The 14,580-nt window shown below is 41.6% G+C and overlaps 2 protein-coding genes across 11 annotated transcripts in view; one reads left to right on the plus strand and one right to left on the minus strand.

The window, feature by feature from the left end:
• LOC100747445 (5-hydroxytryptamine receptor 2A) overlaps positions 1-9,255 on the plus strand; it is a 36,697-nt gene extending 27,442 nt beyond the window's left edge. For 8 of the 10 annotated variants that reach the window (XM_024367024.2, XM_024367020.2, XM_024367021.2 and 5 more), the window contains 5 exons: positions 2,677-2,901; positions 4,246-4,564; positions 5,509-5,724; positions 6,530-6,826; positions 7,386-7,626. In XM_024367024.2, coding sequence (XP_024222792.1) covers positions 2,677-2,901; positions 4,246-4,564; positions 5,509-5,724; positions 6,530-6,826; positions 7,386-7,626 — 1,298 coding nt within the window. Of the gene's footprint in view, positions 1-2,676; positions 2,902-4,245; positions 4,565-5,508; positions 5,725-6,529; positions 6,827-7,385 lie in introns of all 10 variants that reach the window. The other 2 variants (XM_012384579.3, XM_033320286.1) reach the window with 1 other exon arrangement.
• A 594-nt stretch (positions 9,256-9,849) lies between these two features.
• Positions 9,850-14,580, minus strand: part of LOC100740704 (heterogeneous nuclear ribonucleoprotein K) — a 62,584-nt gene continuing 57,853 nt past the window's right edge. Inside the window, exons 10-13 of the mRNA XM_033320303.1 lie at positions 14,433-14,576; positions 13,805-13,959; positions 13,544-13,713; positions 9,850-11,890 (exon numbers count right to left, since the gene is read on the minus strand). Coding sequence (XP_033176194.1) covers positions 11,863-11,890; positions 13,544-13,713; positions 13,805-13,959; positions 14,433-14,576 — 497 coding nt within the window. The 3' untranslated portion in view covers positions 9,850-11,862. The remainder of the gene's footprint in view (positions 11,891-13,543; positions 13,714-13,804; positions 13,960-14,432; positions 14,577-14,580) is intronic.

The raw sequence follows: 14,580 nt of genomic DNA on the forward strand, positions 1-14,580 counted from the left end.
ATTTCCGGCGCGGATATCGCGTCGACGGGAATATGCATACTGTCCTCGCCGCTGGAATTGTTTCTCCGCGACTCCGTCAACAAATATCTTCGAGGGTACGAGGATCTTTGCCCCTCTCTATCGTTTTTCCTCCTATATGGAACACATTCTATTTCCTTCGAGAACCAGCCTCGCGAGTATTCGCCAATCGAATGATTTGGAGCTTCGAAACTGCCCGATTTAAATCAAACTTCTCTAAGTCGACAATATTTTGCGACACGTTTCGTAGACAGATAATGTATCCTCCTTCGTTGTTTTACAGTTAAATAGTCGAATAACAAGAAAATAATTAATTCCAAATTAATAAATAACTGTCTATTCTTCGGGCTTCCTGTTACAAACGAATTTATGCGATCCTCTGAGTAAACTGACGATTCGATCGAACACAAACTTACGTATTTGATACTTGAGGAACATCGTTACTCGAATAGTCGGAAGTTTTTCTCGCAGCGAGCCGCCACTCGCACATAGCGAAAGATGAAACGTAAATAATAAAATCGCGTATAATGCATACCACGCGAAACTTCAAAGAGACGAGAGTTTTTCAAAGAGCACAGAGAATCGTATGATGCGAAGCGACCTAAACGCGTGGAATATTCTGTTCTTTTTTTTTTCTTTTTTCGATCGAGGTAAGGATTCCTTGCGAAGGCTCAAGGCTAACCATTTGTCTGGAAGTTGCAATTAATCCTGCGGAAAAATTTGCACGATCTTTGTTACTAATTCGTAGGCGTCGCGACGTCGATGGGTCCTAAAGAATTTCATTACGTGCAAGTTCATGCAAACAAGTTTTCGTCTCCACGCGTCACCCGTAACTTCGAATTAGGAAGTATCGTAATATAACGCGGGCAAACGTAATCGTAGCATTCGCTAAGTTTCTGCATTTCAAATGAAAGATTAGGGTAAAAGGCATCCTCCTCGCAACCAAGTAATTAATCCAATTAAACGTTCGTCCAAAAGATTTCAGATATCCTGAATCTCGAGCTTGCAGGAGTAGATCCTTTTTGCAGCATCTTTTTATCGAAGCCGAATTTCTTGACTTGTTCTAAGAAAATTTCGAGTTTGAGCTTCGCCTTTTTTAAACGCAATAAAAAAGTCATATTTTATATAGTTTTAGCCGCGATCGTCCTAGGCCAAATATAGGAACAATCTGTGTGTAATAAATACGACTTTTAGAACCTAAAGTCTCCATCAGATTAATTCAAATGGCTCTTTTATCTATTGTATTATTATACTTACACTTGGCTCGAAATATTCTTTTAAATTTTTACTCTCCTTCCTATTAATACTAAAACCACCGAACCTGCTACAACGTGGTTATAACGACTGATACCGAATCTCTCGTTTTTGCAATTTCTTTTCGACTCGGGCTTCTTAAGAAAAAAAGCTGAAACGAGCTCCGCACAAGGCTAGCCACGGAACTTTTGACCTTCATTTTCTAAACTAGTTATTAAAAAATTTGACCCCGGAAGCTTCAAGTTAAATAGTTCCGCCCCCGTGAAGAATTTACGACAACTCTTAAACTTAGAAGGTATTTGCTTAGAATCCACGTCAAAGCAGAATCATCGGCTCGATCGTGAACTTCCAAGGGGAAATACTTCCTTCCTTCTTATTCCCTCGAATATAAAGCTGTTCGACAGAGACTCTCGGTGTCGTAAAGTTAATTGTCTGTCATCGGAATCTGCTCGATTTTGACGTGAAACGCGCAATTCTGTTAATTTTAACTCGCAAGATGCACGTGAAAACGGACAACATCAAAGGACTTCAACGTTAACAGCCGGTTTACATTCGTGGCATTTTGTGTGCTTTTGAGTGTAACCTCCGAGTTTGCTCGTGTTTCAGAGAGGTCGGATGAACATGTGTACATCTTTAAAATGGCAAAAGGCGTCACGTACGAATACATATTTAGTTTAAGGTAAACCGATAATTAAACGCGTCGGGCTTGTGCCCGGAATGCGGACGGAAAGTTGTGTGATAATCTGGAAAATTCGCCAAGTTAGCCATCAAAAGGAAACTTTGACAGCGCAGCGTTACGCCGAAGCTAAAAGAACCAGTGGCGTCGCGCGTTCATGTTCGACAAATTAAAGACAAACGAAATTGAATTTCTCTATATCTGCCAACTTTGACCACTGTCGCGTTTGTAAATAACTCGCGAAACGATCGTATTTGATAATAGGTGGAAATTCTTAATAGGAAAACCATTTCAAACGTTGCACGTGTCATTTTTCACGCTCTCGTACGGTTTCGAGGAATTAAAATCGCGAGATACGATCGGTGGGAAACTCAAGGAGCTCGCCGTTCAGGCTAAAAGGATAAAAGGTAGATGGCGAATATACGGAAGAATAGATTAACTTGTACAGTTGGACGCGTTGAATTCGAAGGAACGTGTTCGTTCAAAGATAAACTAAGTCTAGATAACGCTAAATTATTCCAAGTATCCAGTTAGTAATGGGATTGCGTCCAGATAAGGACGCTTAGAAACGAATGTGTCAGACAGACAGACAATCGCTGGAGAAACCGAAAGGCTGGCAGTTCGTGGAATTAAACGCATTCCGATATTCTTGACGCTAGTACGTCTCTTATCGAAACCGTAAAAGTTTGTCGGAATTCTACTAGAGTTACTTTTGTTGAATGTTGCAGGATACTGGCCATTTGGTGTACTCTGGTGTAACGTGTATGTGACGTGCGATGTGCTAGCGTGTTCCGCGAGCATAATGCACATGTGCTTCATCTCACTGGGCCGGTATCTGGGCATCCGAAACCCGTTGAGGACACGGCACACGTCCACCAAGCGGATGGTCGGCTTCAAGATCGCGGCCGTGTGGTTGCTCGCCATGTTGGTCTCTAGTTCCATCACAGTTTTAGGTAAAATAAATTCTACTAAACGTTGGAAATTAGCGATTCCTATATTTGAGCTTCCAAGCGAAAATACAGCAACTGTCACGGCCACTTGCAGCTTTGAAATCCTACAACGTGGTATTGAATTTTTGTTCGAAAAATCTTATTGATTCTCGTTTCTGCTAACCCTGACAACGAGAGCCGATAGCTGATGTAATTTTCTATTTCTCTAGTATAACATTAACGAGTATGGGTTATAGGTGTAGCGTTGCAGCATTCGACTCGCAATTACGCGACATGTGGTGAAAAAACAACGCGCGATTGCGTTTCTTACGCGAGTCGATAGAGTAGAATCGTCGGAGTAATTCGGAACGAACACTCGTTCGAAACAATAATCGAAAAATTCGCCGTTTGAAAAAACCTCGTTCCGGAAGACGTAAACCGGATGAACCACTTGGAGAAATCGGTTTCCTTTAAACGTTTCGTCGAGTACCAGAGTAAATGGAAAAGTTTTACGCCAACTCTTCTTCTTACCTTCTATCCGGCGAAGGCTGCTCGATATTCGAAACTATTCCAAATACTATGCAACCAGGACACGGATAGGTCGATAAACGACTACGGTTTTACCCAAACGATGCTGGTGTTCGATTTTTTTAAGAATCGTAAAATCGAGGGAAAGAAGATGAATCGCATCGCATCGCATCTATAAGCTTTCACCTCTCTCGTTAATTCCGAACTTTCTGCTATAATCTGCATCTTGTATTCATTTATAGTCCATTCGAATGGCAATTTTGAATTTCACATTCCGCACAATGTATTTTTATGTTACGCGAGTCTGTAAATTACAAATACGCCGTGGGTGTAAGTTTGCGGTTCAAGCGAAGGCAAGAAGATTCTCCGTGGCTCGAACTAAGACGAAACCGAAGAATAACAAAATTCCGTCGGAGACTACATTTTCGAGGGAATCGAGTTTAAAAGTTTTACCAAGTGTATGTAGGCGAATTTGCGTAATCTCCGACTAGAGAGGAAACTAAACGAGTAAACAACGAAGAGGGTAATGGTTACTCTGCACGCGAAAATTAACCGTCGATGTAAAATAAAGATTTTTCGTTTAAAAAACCTGTTTAAAAAGAAATAGGAATTGAAAATATTTGAGTAAAAATTAACCTGCTATACAAACCCTCAAAGTTGATCTCCTCGAAGACAAGACTTCAGACAGCAAAATTTTATTTTATTTCACCTTTTCGACTTTTTCTCCTGTGTAGTCACCATTACGTATTATTCGGATCTGTAAATTGTAAATTATAATAATATATACAAAAAAAAAAAAAAAACAGTGAACGATCGTCCAAATTGTTGGTGATTTTACAGGTATAATAAATCCCTCGAATATCATGCCTCGACCAGGGACGTGCGTGATTAACAACAGGGCGTTCTTCGTGTTCGGTTCTCTGATCGCCTTTTACATTCCCATGATCGTCATGGTAGCCACGTATATACTGACGGTGCAGCTGCTCAGACAGAAGGCTCGTTTCGTTGCGGAACATCCTGAACGGGATCAATTTCGAAGGTTGGGAGGCAGATATTTTTCGACGAAGGCTTCCTCGACTACTTCAACTACGGAAACCAGCACATCGTCGTCGTCGACGCGATACACGTGGAGAACTTCCGGCGGTGTCGCAAGCGAAAGGTAAATAACGATATATCGAGCGATTAAAAAAAAAAAAGAATTATTTTTCAGTCGCGGAAGCGATCGCGTGTTGCCTCTGAACACACGTCGTCGCCTTAATTACATTTATCTTCATCCTTGAACTATGCGACAAACATTATCAGCGCGTGAACAACCGAACGTCTGATGCTATGCCGTTAAGTGGGCGACAACTTTTAATCGTGCCAATTAACCTAATGCAACGTAGCCTTCGCTGTTGATGCCAACGGACGTAACTTAACTGTCCCGCAACTCCACTGGCGCATTAATGGAATTAAAAATCTTTTTCGTTAGTCGCCGCTTATTTCACTCGCGACTAGACGCTCCGCTAAATTGGAAGGGTTGGAAGAAAATTAGTGGATGCAGTTAGAGAAGCTAAAACGCGAACGAGGAAACTGCGGAATCTTAGCGAGAAAGATAAAAAGTATCGCAATTAACTAACGTAGAAATTGGATTTTTTGTATTAGTCGGTTCTTTATCGTTTCTATTTATTTGTCCAATTATGGTTTCTCCAAATATATTTCCGTCCAACGTTAAATAGGATAAGAGGCTCATCCGAGATACGAATCTTCCTTTCCAAATGTTTCAGGCACAACGTTACCCCGCGATAAAACTGCTGATTAATAAATTATATTGGAATAAATTTACATAATCGTCACCGGGCTGCCGTATTTAACACCATAAAATTCAACCACCGTATCTTGCGCTAGCGATATGGAAAGTTCGGCGTGCATCCTTTGTTCGCATAACGTACAAAATATCGTTGCCGTGTTCCGTTCATTTTTCACAAGCGCGGCCTTCGTTGCAATTCGGTTGTGGTTCGTTGCAATTCACCATGGCCGGTAACTTGATTTCGCGAAACAGTGATGGTTCTGCAGTTTAACTAAATTAAACGCGGGGTTTCTGCCCCGTTGTAAATATAACAGGTGCAAGGGCGCGAGGTCCAGCAAATCCCAACCGCAGCTGAATTTCGCCGTGAACGGCGCCAGCAACCCGACCGGAAGTACGGCCGGGACGAAACTGAGGTCGAAAGTGGATCAGGCTACACAAACGCCGGAGAACATAGCCCGTGAAACAAGGAACTTCACTTTGAGGGCCCTCAAGTTGCAGTTGAACGTCACTCCCAACACCCTAAATCTCAGGTGAATTTCTTTCTCCACTCGATCTTTGCGTCAAAAAATATCCGAGATATCGCGAAACGAGATATGGACGGGCAAAGATCTCGAGATTTTGCTTCTGCGTTTGAAAGGGCGCGTTCACTTTGTCACTCGTTCGAAAGAAATGCCTGAAAGACGATCTTCAGGAACCGACGTTTCAAAGACTTGCTGTTCTTCTATATATCTTCTCATTTATCTCGCAGCCAATACTACTTTTTAATTTCGTAAAATGTTCTTCGCGATACTTCTAAGCAAATGTTTCCACCCTTACGACCGTCGTCGGTGTATCGAATACCGGTTGATAACGATAACGTGAATTCCTTCCCACAACGACGTGTAGGACGCGTCGTAAATGGGATTAGACAGCCGCTGCACAACGCATACGGTGCGTCATCGATTTCGGATGAATCTAGTTTGCCATCGAAAGTTTCTCAATTTGCCGCCGCTTCGTTTGCGTTCCTTTATGTCTGAGATAAAATCGACAAGATCGAAAGTAGAGTAGAACGAAGCGTGACCAATTATTCAGAATGTTTATCGCGATTCGCGACCCGTTGACAAAGTTTAATCGCGATATTGACGCCGCACGGCCAATCGCAGAGATTGTTCGTCTCTGAAAATCCTTGACACAGGATTGCGTGTGAAACGAATCACACCCGTGAGAGACACGAGGCAGGATTAGCCCTCGAGCGTGGAAATCCATTTGCATGTACAAATGATGGTCGATTCGAACTTGGACCGTTTCGTGAATTTCGAGTTCAACGAACATACATCGGAATCCTTGGGTTTCTAGGTTCCTCGCGGGACGAACGAAGAGAAGATCGTTAGCTGCGAACGCCGTGGCAACGGAACAAAAAGCCAGCAAAGTGTTGGGTCTGGTTTTCTTCACGTTCGTGCTGTGCTGGGCGCCATTCTTCCTTTTGAATATTTTCTTCGCGGCCTGCCCCGAGTGCTCGGTGCCGGTACACGTGGTCGACACGTGTCTATGGCTCGGTTACGTGTCCTCCACCATCAATCCGGTGATCTACACGATATTCAATAGAACGTTCAGGGCTGCGTTCATCAGATTGCTGAAGTGCAAGTGTTCCAGGTGAGCGTAGAAGTATTTTACGACTATTTTACCTGATTGAAGTTGAGCGTTATTAACTTATTAGCTTGAGGAAAAGAAGACTCTACGAAGAACAGGAATATTATTTTTTCAAATTACATATTCGTAACATCTTGACAAATCGAGTTAGACGGTCTACTTTCTCTGGCATTTCCGAATAAATTTTCTATACTCGACACCCGAAAACTTTGCTTCGTCTCTTGAAACTTGATTTCTTCCGCTGTCTCTCCGTGTCGGTCTTCTCGAAGCTACCTCTACGCCAGGTGCAAAAAGAAAAGAGAAAAGAAGAAATAGAAAAAAAGAGCCGTCTTTGTTTCTTCGGAAAACTTCTTCTACGAGAAGCAAACAAATCTACGCGGAAATAACGACAAAGAACGCAGAAACGAGGAATATGGGAACGGGACATCGAGCCATTAAATCCCATAGCACGTTCTACCGTTCCGATTGTAGGGAGAAAAGGCTCGAGGGACACTTTGCTAGCGTTCCACGACCTTATTACTCTCGTTTAATGCATGTACCTGCAGGGAGAAACGTTTTCTAGGTCAGCAAGGCCGGCGAGATATCGTTCGGTGACGGAAGGTGGACGCAACGCGATGAGCCTGTGCACCCCGACCGCGCTTCCATTGGTCATTAGTCTTCAGGGTACGCCGTTGTTGACGCCGACACCGAATCCGACGGCCACACCGGCCTCAGGAAGCTCCTACGTGACGATGATGCATCGCACGCCAACGTCCCTTTACCGTGACAGTTTCCATCAGCATGAACACGATCAGAATTGTTGAGGAGAACCAAGTGTTCCAGGAAATGCGATCGATGCCACGTGGAACACTCGAACGCCTATGATTCTTTTATCGATGGATTTCTTCTTGGTCCGTGCTTTATAGAACAATTTCGTCAGGATTTGATCGACAAATTTTGGCGCGATCCTAACTGTCGGATAAATTTCTTCGGTAAAACTATCGTCAATTTGAAACAATTTTCTAATTCGATACCTGCAGAAGGTACAACAGAGTATCGTAGAAAGAATAGCAAAATGTTTTGTCTTTAAACGAGGAAACTCGGAGCAAGCAATAGCGAGATGAAATTAAAGGATAATACAAGAAAGAAATGCAAAAGATTCCCGTCAACTTAAATAGCGGTAATCCGTTTTGTTTGTTTGATCGTGATACAAGCGTTTGAGTGTTTTATCGTAGTCTCGAATAAAAGCGTAGCCTCGAAATGAGGGAAACGTTTCAATTGACGTCGACATGAAATGCTCGACGTTGACGTTGATACCTGCCGCACAATTTTCCCTCGTGTCTTTTCATGCTCAATCGTGGTAAAGAAGTCTAGCAGAGAATCGGGTAATCTTCAAGTACGAAGAATACATATATGTGAATGTGATAAAACATTTTATTATTATTTTCTCCGAACGATGCGAACAGATTGGCCCGGGTGTTTCGTCGAGTCAAAAATTATCGTTAAATCGATACGTGTGTTGTAGCGAAGTATGGTTCGTTTAACGAGTTACAAGTAAAACTGTATGGTATAAAGAAGAATAGCGGCGTATCGATTCCATTGTAATGGTAATGATCGTATGAATACTTTATTCACTGATCCTGCGCTATTTTCTCTTCAATACACGCCGGTTAAAATACACTATCGTCTGTGATATCGATGGAAGGTTTCTTTACTCTGCTGTGCACGTAGAGACTTGTTCGTAGAAATGTTATTTAATTAACGAAATAATAGCCACAGAGGCAACACGATTAAAAATAGCGTCCTCTTCGTCTGAAAATCTCGTCGATTTAAAAATTCACCGTCTTCGAAATCTTCCATTTAGTGAAACTTAAAACAGCTTTCACGGAAGGATCAATGAAATGTTCATAGTTCTCAGCCAGGAAAGAAGTAACAGTATGAAACAGAGATGCAAAAAGTCATTCCTATTTTACTTTCATTTGTACTAACTTTTATTTGACAAATAAAAAGTATCCATTACAAATAATTGTAAACTGTATATCTTATATAATACACACATCGTGATACGAGCGAATCTTTCTCACTTTTTCATATTTTCATCTTAATTGTGTACACGCATCACTCTCTCTCTCTCTCTGTCTCAACTTTGTTCAAGCCTTCAATGATCACAATTACAAACTTTCTTCCATCGTGTCTTCCCTCGGCATTCGCACACACAGGCACGCACGCTAAAACACACCGATTTCTCTCCCTCTCATGCATTTCGTGTGTGTATATGTATTTTTATGTATGTCTCTCTGTTTTGTTGCCTGTTTCTCGTGTAATCCTTATTACGTAAGTGGGTCTCGGGGCAATGAAAAAATATCCTGCTTCCCTTCCAAAACTGCCGTCGACTCGCTCGTCGAAGTTCGAAACGTGTTAACGATAAGAATGGAAACTGCCACGTCATGTGGCAGAAACTCCGAATGTTTCAAAGCAAAATGCACGAAATACCTCCTTGAGATTCCACGAAAACCGCAATTCAATCCCTAAAGCGGTAAATATCGATAGCTTGGCGATACGAGAGAAAAATGGATTGAATATAAATCGGAATCAACGGCAACAAATTCGCTGTTGGCAAACGGAAGAGAAGCCTGTAACTAGAACATTTCTCATTTTCCCCGACAACCATGAAAAAGACGGTACAATCGTGAGTCGAACGAAAATGCACGCGCTTCTCTGTTCGAGATCACGCGGACGTAAGAGGTTTTTGTTTCTTATTTTCTTTTTGATCTTTCGGATAAACACGACGTTGTGGGAGTGAACCGTCAGAAAGGGGGTGTGGGGGTATCGGTATTTCTTCTTAGTCGTAAGAGAAAAGGGCGGCTCCGTGGCGACCGGGGTCGGTCGTTTGATCGAGATGCGTTAAAAAAAATGCCCTTCGTAGCGTCATCGAAACCCTTTCTCGGGGTCGTGATTCCGTTTTCTTTCTTCTATTTCACTTTCGTCACGTGGCTAAGTATACTATCAGGGAATGAAGGAGAGAGAGGGTAAAGGTGCTGAGAGTGTCTCTTCGAGGAAGGGAAAGAGGACGAGTTAGTTCCAGCTTGAGGGCGGCTTTTCGACTTCCTGTTCTTCTCTTTTTTTTTTTTTTCTATCACTTCCTTTTCATTTGCAATAAATCTGTCTTTAAAATTCGCATGCTTGTTCAAGTTGCAACCCCTAAAAGAGAACATCCGTGTGTCCGGTCGCTGATACAACGTATAAAAGTCTCAGAGGAAACAAGATGAAATCGTAGGGTTCGACGAAGTGTAAAAAGGGTTGACATTGGAGTTCGTGGTAATTTACAAGGAAATTTCGTTACTTTGTTTTCTGCAAGACTGTGCATCGGACGCGATATACGGAGAGATCATCATGGTGTTCCCTTTTGGAAGTACGAACCTGACATTCGATGTCTATCAAACCTTTTCATTTAAACATTAGATTCACATACACGTAATAAAACTTCTTCCTCGCTCCGTTTGCTCTTCGTCTTTTCACCGACGATCGTAAGATACAAAGCGATCTTATACGTCGCCAAGAGTGACGTATATGTGATATAATATACATATTATAATGTATTCGTCATTCTTATAGTTTAACGTTCTCCAAGTTGCCTCTTGTTTCCGTTTAAACGCGTTATCTATTACTTTCTAAGACGCAGCATCGTCGGACTTCGTTGCAAGTTTTCTTTTGATTCAACATCTCGTATTATATAGCGATATTTCCCAATGGAGTTGCATCTCTAATAGTTTAGCTTATCACTCTCTATTATTAGAATTCTTACACGCTTAACAGTTATACCGCAGGGAGAAGATCACGAACATTCGTTACGCGCTCGATCTGTGAAATTGATGCAAAATTACTCTGCTTAATCTTACGATTTTACGATCTTACGATAGTTAATAATAATTAAGTATAATCGTAATGCAGCAGTAGACAGATGGCCGTGTGACGATTGAGGAAAGGGACATGTTATCGTTAACGACTTCTTTTCTCTTATTTTAATTTCTCTTTTTTTCTTTTTATGATGTATTTATATACAAAAAGTATCCGCGTATTATCGACTTCGGTTCTCTCACCGTTGTCCTTTTTCTTTTTTTCCATTTAATTCGCTCGGCAACCTCTCCCTTCCTTCGATCTTACCGATACATTTTCTGAATGTATGATTTGAATTTTAACTTGTAAAATCTTTGATCTTTCGCTGTCAGAAACCACGATTCGTCTTGCAAAATTCGTGATATTTTTTTCAAAGAAAAATCAGAAAGAAGCAAGAAAAATTTCTTTCGAGGTTTCTCGAAGTTTATACGAGGTTTCTGTAGTAAAACAGCGAAGAACAAAGGGTCCGGAGAACATGTGCGCTTCGATAGTGACTTCTGCGGGTATTAAAATAAAAAAGAAAATAAAACGAGTGGGGAAATAAAAGAAGAAAAAATGATCGTATCAAAGCTTGTCCAGAGTCGTGGAAAAAAAACACACGATATAAAATGATTGGAAAAAAATAACTAAAAAAAAAAGAGAGAGAAAAAATGCGTAAGATCGAGAATGATCTCAGGCGTTGAAACAGTGCTGTTCTTTGGCCTTTTTTTGCACGAGGAGGCTGTTCCTCAAACGCCAATTCCAAGATTCTAAACTCGTGAAAGTAGGCATATGAGCGTTTCTCACTCGTAAATCCGTATAAGCAAATGGAAAAGTCCACAAAATAGACTGTCTCTCCTTGCGTTTTGCTTTGATCGATTAGTATTTATTGAGAACATTTTTTTCTGATTTTATTTTCTCCTTTTCTTTTTTTTCTGATTTTATTTTCTCTTTTCTCTTCTTTCTGGATTCTCGCTCTTTCTTTCCTCACAAATGCACAAGGAGAAACGCCAATAATATGTGATATTATTTTGTTTCTTTTTTTTTTTTTCTTTCGATGAAAAAAGGCTTCAAGAGTTCTCGTTCTGTAATTATAATCTTCACTTTTCACGCGAAGAAGTATCCCTAAAAAAATTATAAACGCATCTTTGGCTCCCCCCGAATGCTTCCTTTTACACCATGTTCTAATAATGGTCTGCATTCTCGTGCACGCTGAAACAAAAGATCACCAGAAACATCTCGTTAGAAACAGGTAGCTAATATTCGTACGTTCGATTGAATTAATGTATCTCATACATACGATGTAACTAATTTAAAATGGTTAGTCGATGATATGCACATATATGTATCATTCTCCTTATTTTAGTTACTGAATGACCGTAAAGTTTTCGGGTTATCTCTCCTTATTATCTATTCCACAGTATCTCTCACTTTTCGTACCGAAAGAAAAAAGGACGATCAAATACATTTATTTTTATTTACCATTCATCAAACGATACATTTAACCTCGCTCATCTTATTTTCGTCATAGTTAGATTCGATATTTCGTCGTTAAGTTTATTTAAAGATGAAACACACTTTTTGTAATATCTACACGTGACAAGCTTGGGAAAAAATGTTACGATTAGATTACGGTAACGCGAGAATTCGTCGGCGCGCACGACGGAGGCCGCAGCGGGATTTGATGTTAGTTCCAGAAAAGCAGGAGATTCTCGGGAAGAGAAGCCGACGATCGCGAGCGCCTTTGTAGGATGATTAGTGATTCTTTGTTATATCGAAAGTAGAACAACAAAATCACTAGTCTTCCATGCAACAGCGCTCGATTTCCCCTTTCTTTAACTCGTTGAGCTTTAAGTGGTAGTAGTAGCAGTAGGCAGACGTGTTCTCCAATTCTCCGTGTCACTGTCCACCTTCGATTTCCTTCACCTTCGCGACGATTACTTTTTCCCAGTTTTGCTCAGTTTTCTCACGATTTCTCCTCGTTTTGGTTAGTCGGGACGTTTGGTTAGTTCCTCGTGCGGGACGAAGTGATACGATGCGATTAGAAGCGAATTTAGTTTCTTCCATTTCGGTGGCGTTTGCTCGTCGGAAAGTGGCTCCTGGACGCACGATCGCTTCGCGGTGATAAGCCAAGTATGTTAATGCGTAGTCGCAACGTGAACACGTGAAGAGGCTTGTTATCGTTTCGAAACCACTTTGCGTGTAGTTGCGCAATATCTGGCAGGAGTTTCGATCGCGATTTATGAACATGACCGAGCAAATTTTCTTCGTACCCCTTAACGAGCTTTTCCAAATTTTTTTATATTAAAGAAATATAAACGTTATTTATATATTTTTTTTCCACACCAACGCAAGATTTACAATCTTTGACAGTACTTTTTATTTGGAGCGAAGTGACGCGTTAAGGGGTTAGCAAAAGAGAATCGCGTTTCACTGTGGAAAAGTGGCGAAATCGATACTCATGATAGATATGGAACGCGTGTTTGCGCATTATAAGCTATCCATTGCGGCGAGATAGAGGCGTGTTTATACAGAAGCTCCCTACCCATTTTGCGAAGGCTTGGAACGCGCGCGTTTTTGCGCCGCAGATTCGTTCGAAAGTTACTTTACAAGCGGATTATTACATACTTCGCCAAGAAACAAATACGTAGAATTAATGGAAACTCGTTACAAACAATGGTTCGATTATGCTGAATCATAGACGCACTATAATGCACCACGCAACGTACAGGAAATGTTAATTAATTGTTAATCGACGTCAAGATACATGTTAAGATGCTTGAAGAGTTACATAATAGATGTACGCAAATAGAGCAAAGGTATAGGTTTAAAATAAAAAAAAAAGAAGACAATAAAGATAATTACCTCTGCTGAAGCAGGTACTGAGCCATTTGTATCTGACTGGGTAATCCGGTTATAGTGATAATGCGATCGTTACTGCCAGATAACGGTTCGTCTATAGTAATTCCAGCGCCGCTATCCGATCTGACTTTTCGAATTCTGGCGCCTCCCTTGCCGATAATGGCCCCAGCGAGCTATTAACAGAAAGAATATTGAAAATTACCCGTCATCCGTCAATTTAACGGGCCATCAATGTGCAATTCTATTCTTTTTAATTCTACTTACGTCCTTAGGAATGGTGACTTGAGTGGTGGTCTTGTTTCCACCCATGTTGCCCTGATTTCCTTGATTGTTGCCACCCATGGGTGGGCCGCTCATTCCCGAGTTAGCGCCGCCACCCAAACCGTTTGGCGCGCCTCCTTGCATACCCCATCCATCACCTGTGTGAAACACAACGATCGTACGATGATAGATATCCTCTAAGCCGGAGCAAACGGTGCCGCTTGACACTCCGCCATTCACCCCATTTGTTCCAAACTTCTAGCCGAAGATTCACGAGCGGATTAAATTTAACCGCGGTCAAAATTACGAACGGTTCTTTACCAATGGCCATTTGTAACGCAATTTCAGACCATTCCGTACAACAATGTCGGCCAAATGCAACTTAATGCGCTGACCGTCACGCGAGTTTTATGTTTCGTCCTTGGGGCGCAGAAATAGATTGAAAGGTATCGATATTGCGCGTTACGACACTTCGCTTATCGTAATAATGCCGATTAGCGATAACCACCGGTGACCCCCAGCAACGTGCGGTGCAGTCAAACCACAAAGTACAAACTTCCCTCTTTATCAAACTCTCTAGAAAGACAATTCGCAACATTTAGAGTTCATCCTACGATGCAACTTCTCTTACCATTGTAATTTCCACTAGCGTATGGCGGCGGGCCACCCCTATTGCCTCCGTAGCCACCTCGCCCGCCTTCGTATCCGCCACCTCCACCGCCTCCTCCGCGAGAATTACCTCCGTAGCCACGATCCGGTGGCCCGCCGGACATTCCACC

Source organism: Bombus impatiens, unplaced genomic scaffold, assembly GCF_000188095.3.
Source record: "Bombus impatiens unplaced genomic scaffold, BIMP_2.2 scf_0264, whole genome shotgun sequence".
In the NCBI taxonomy this organism is placed as follows: domain Eukaryota; kingdom Metazoa; phylum Arthropoda; class Insecta; order Hymenoptera; family Apidae; genus Bombus; species Bombus impatiens.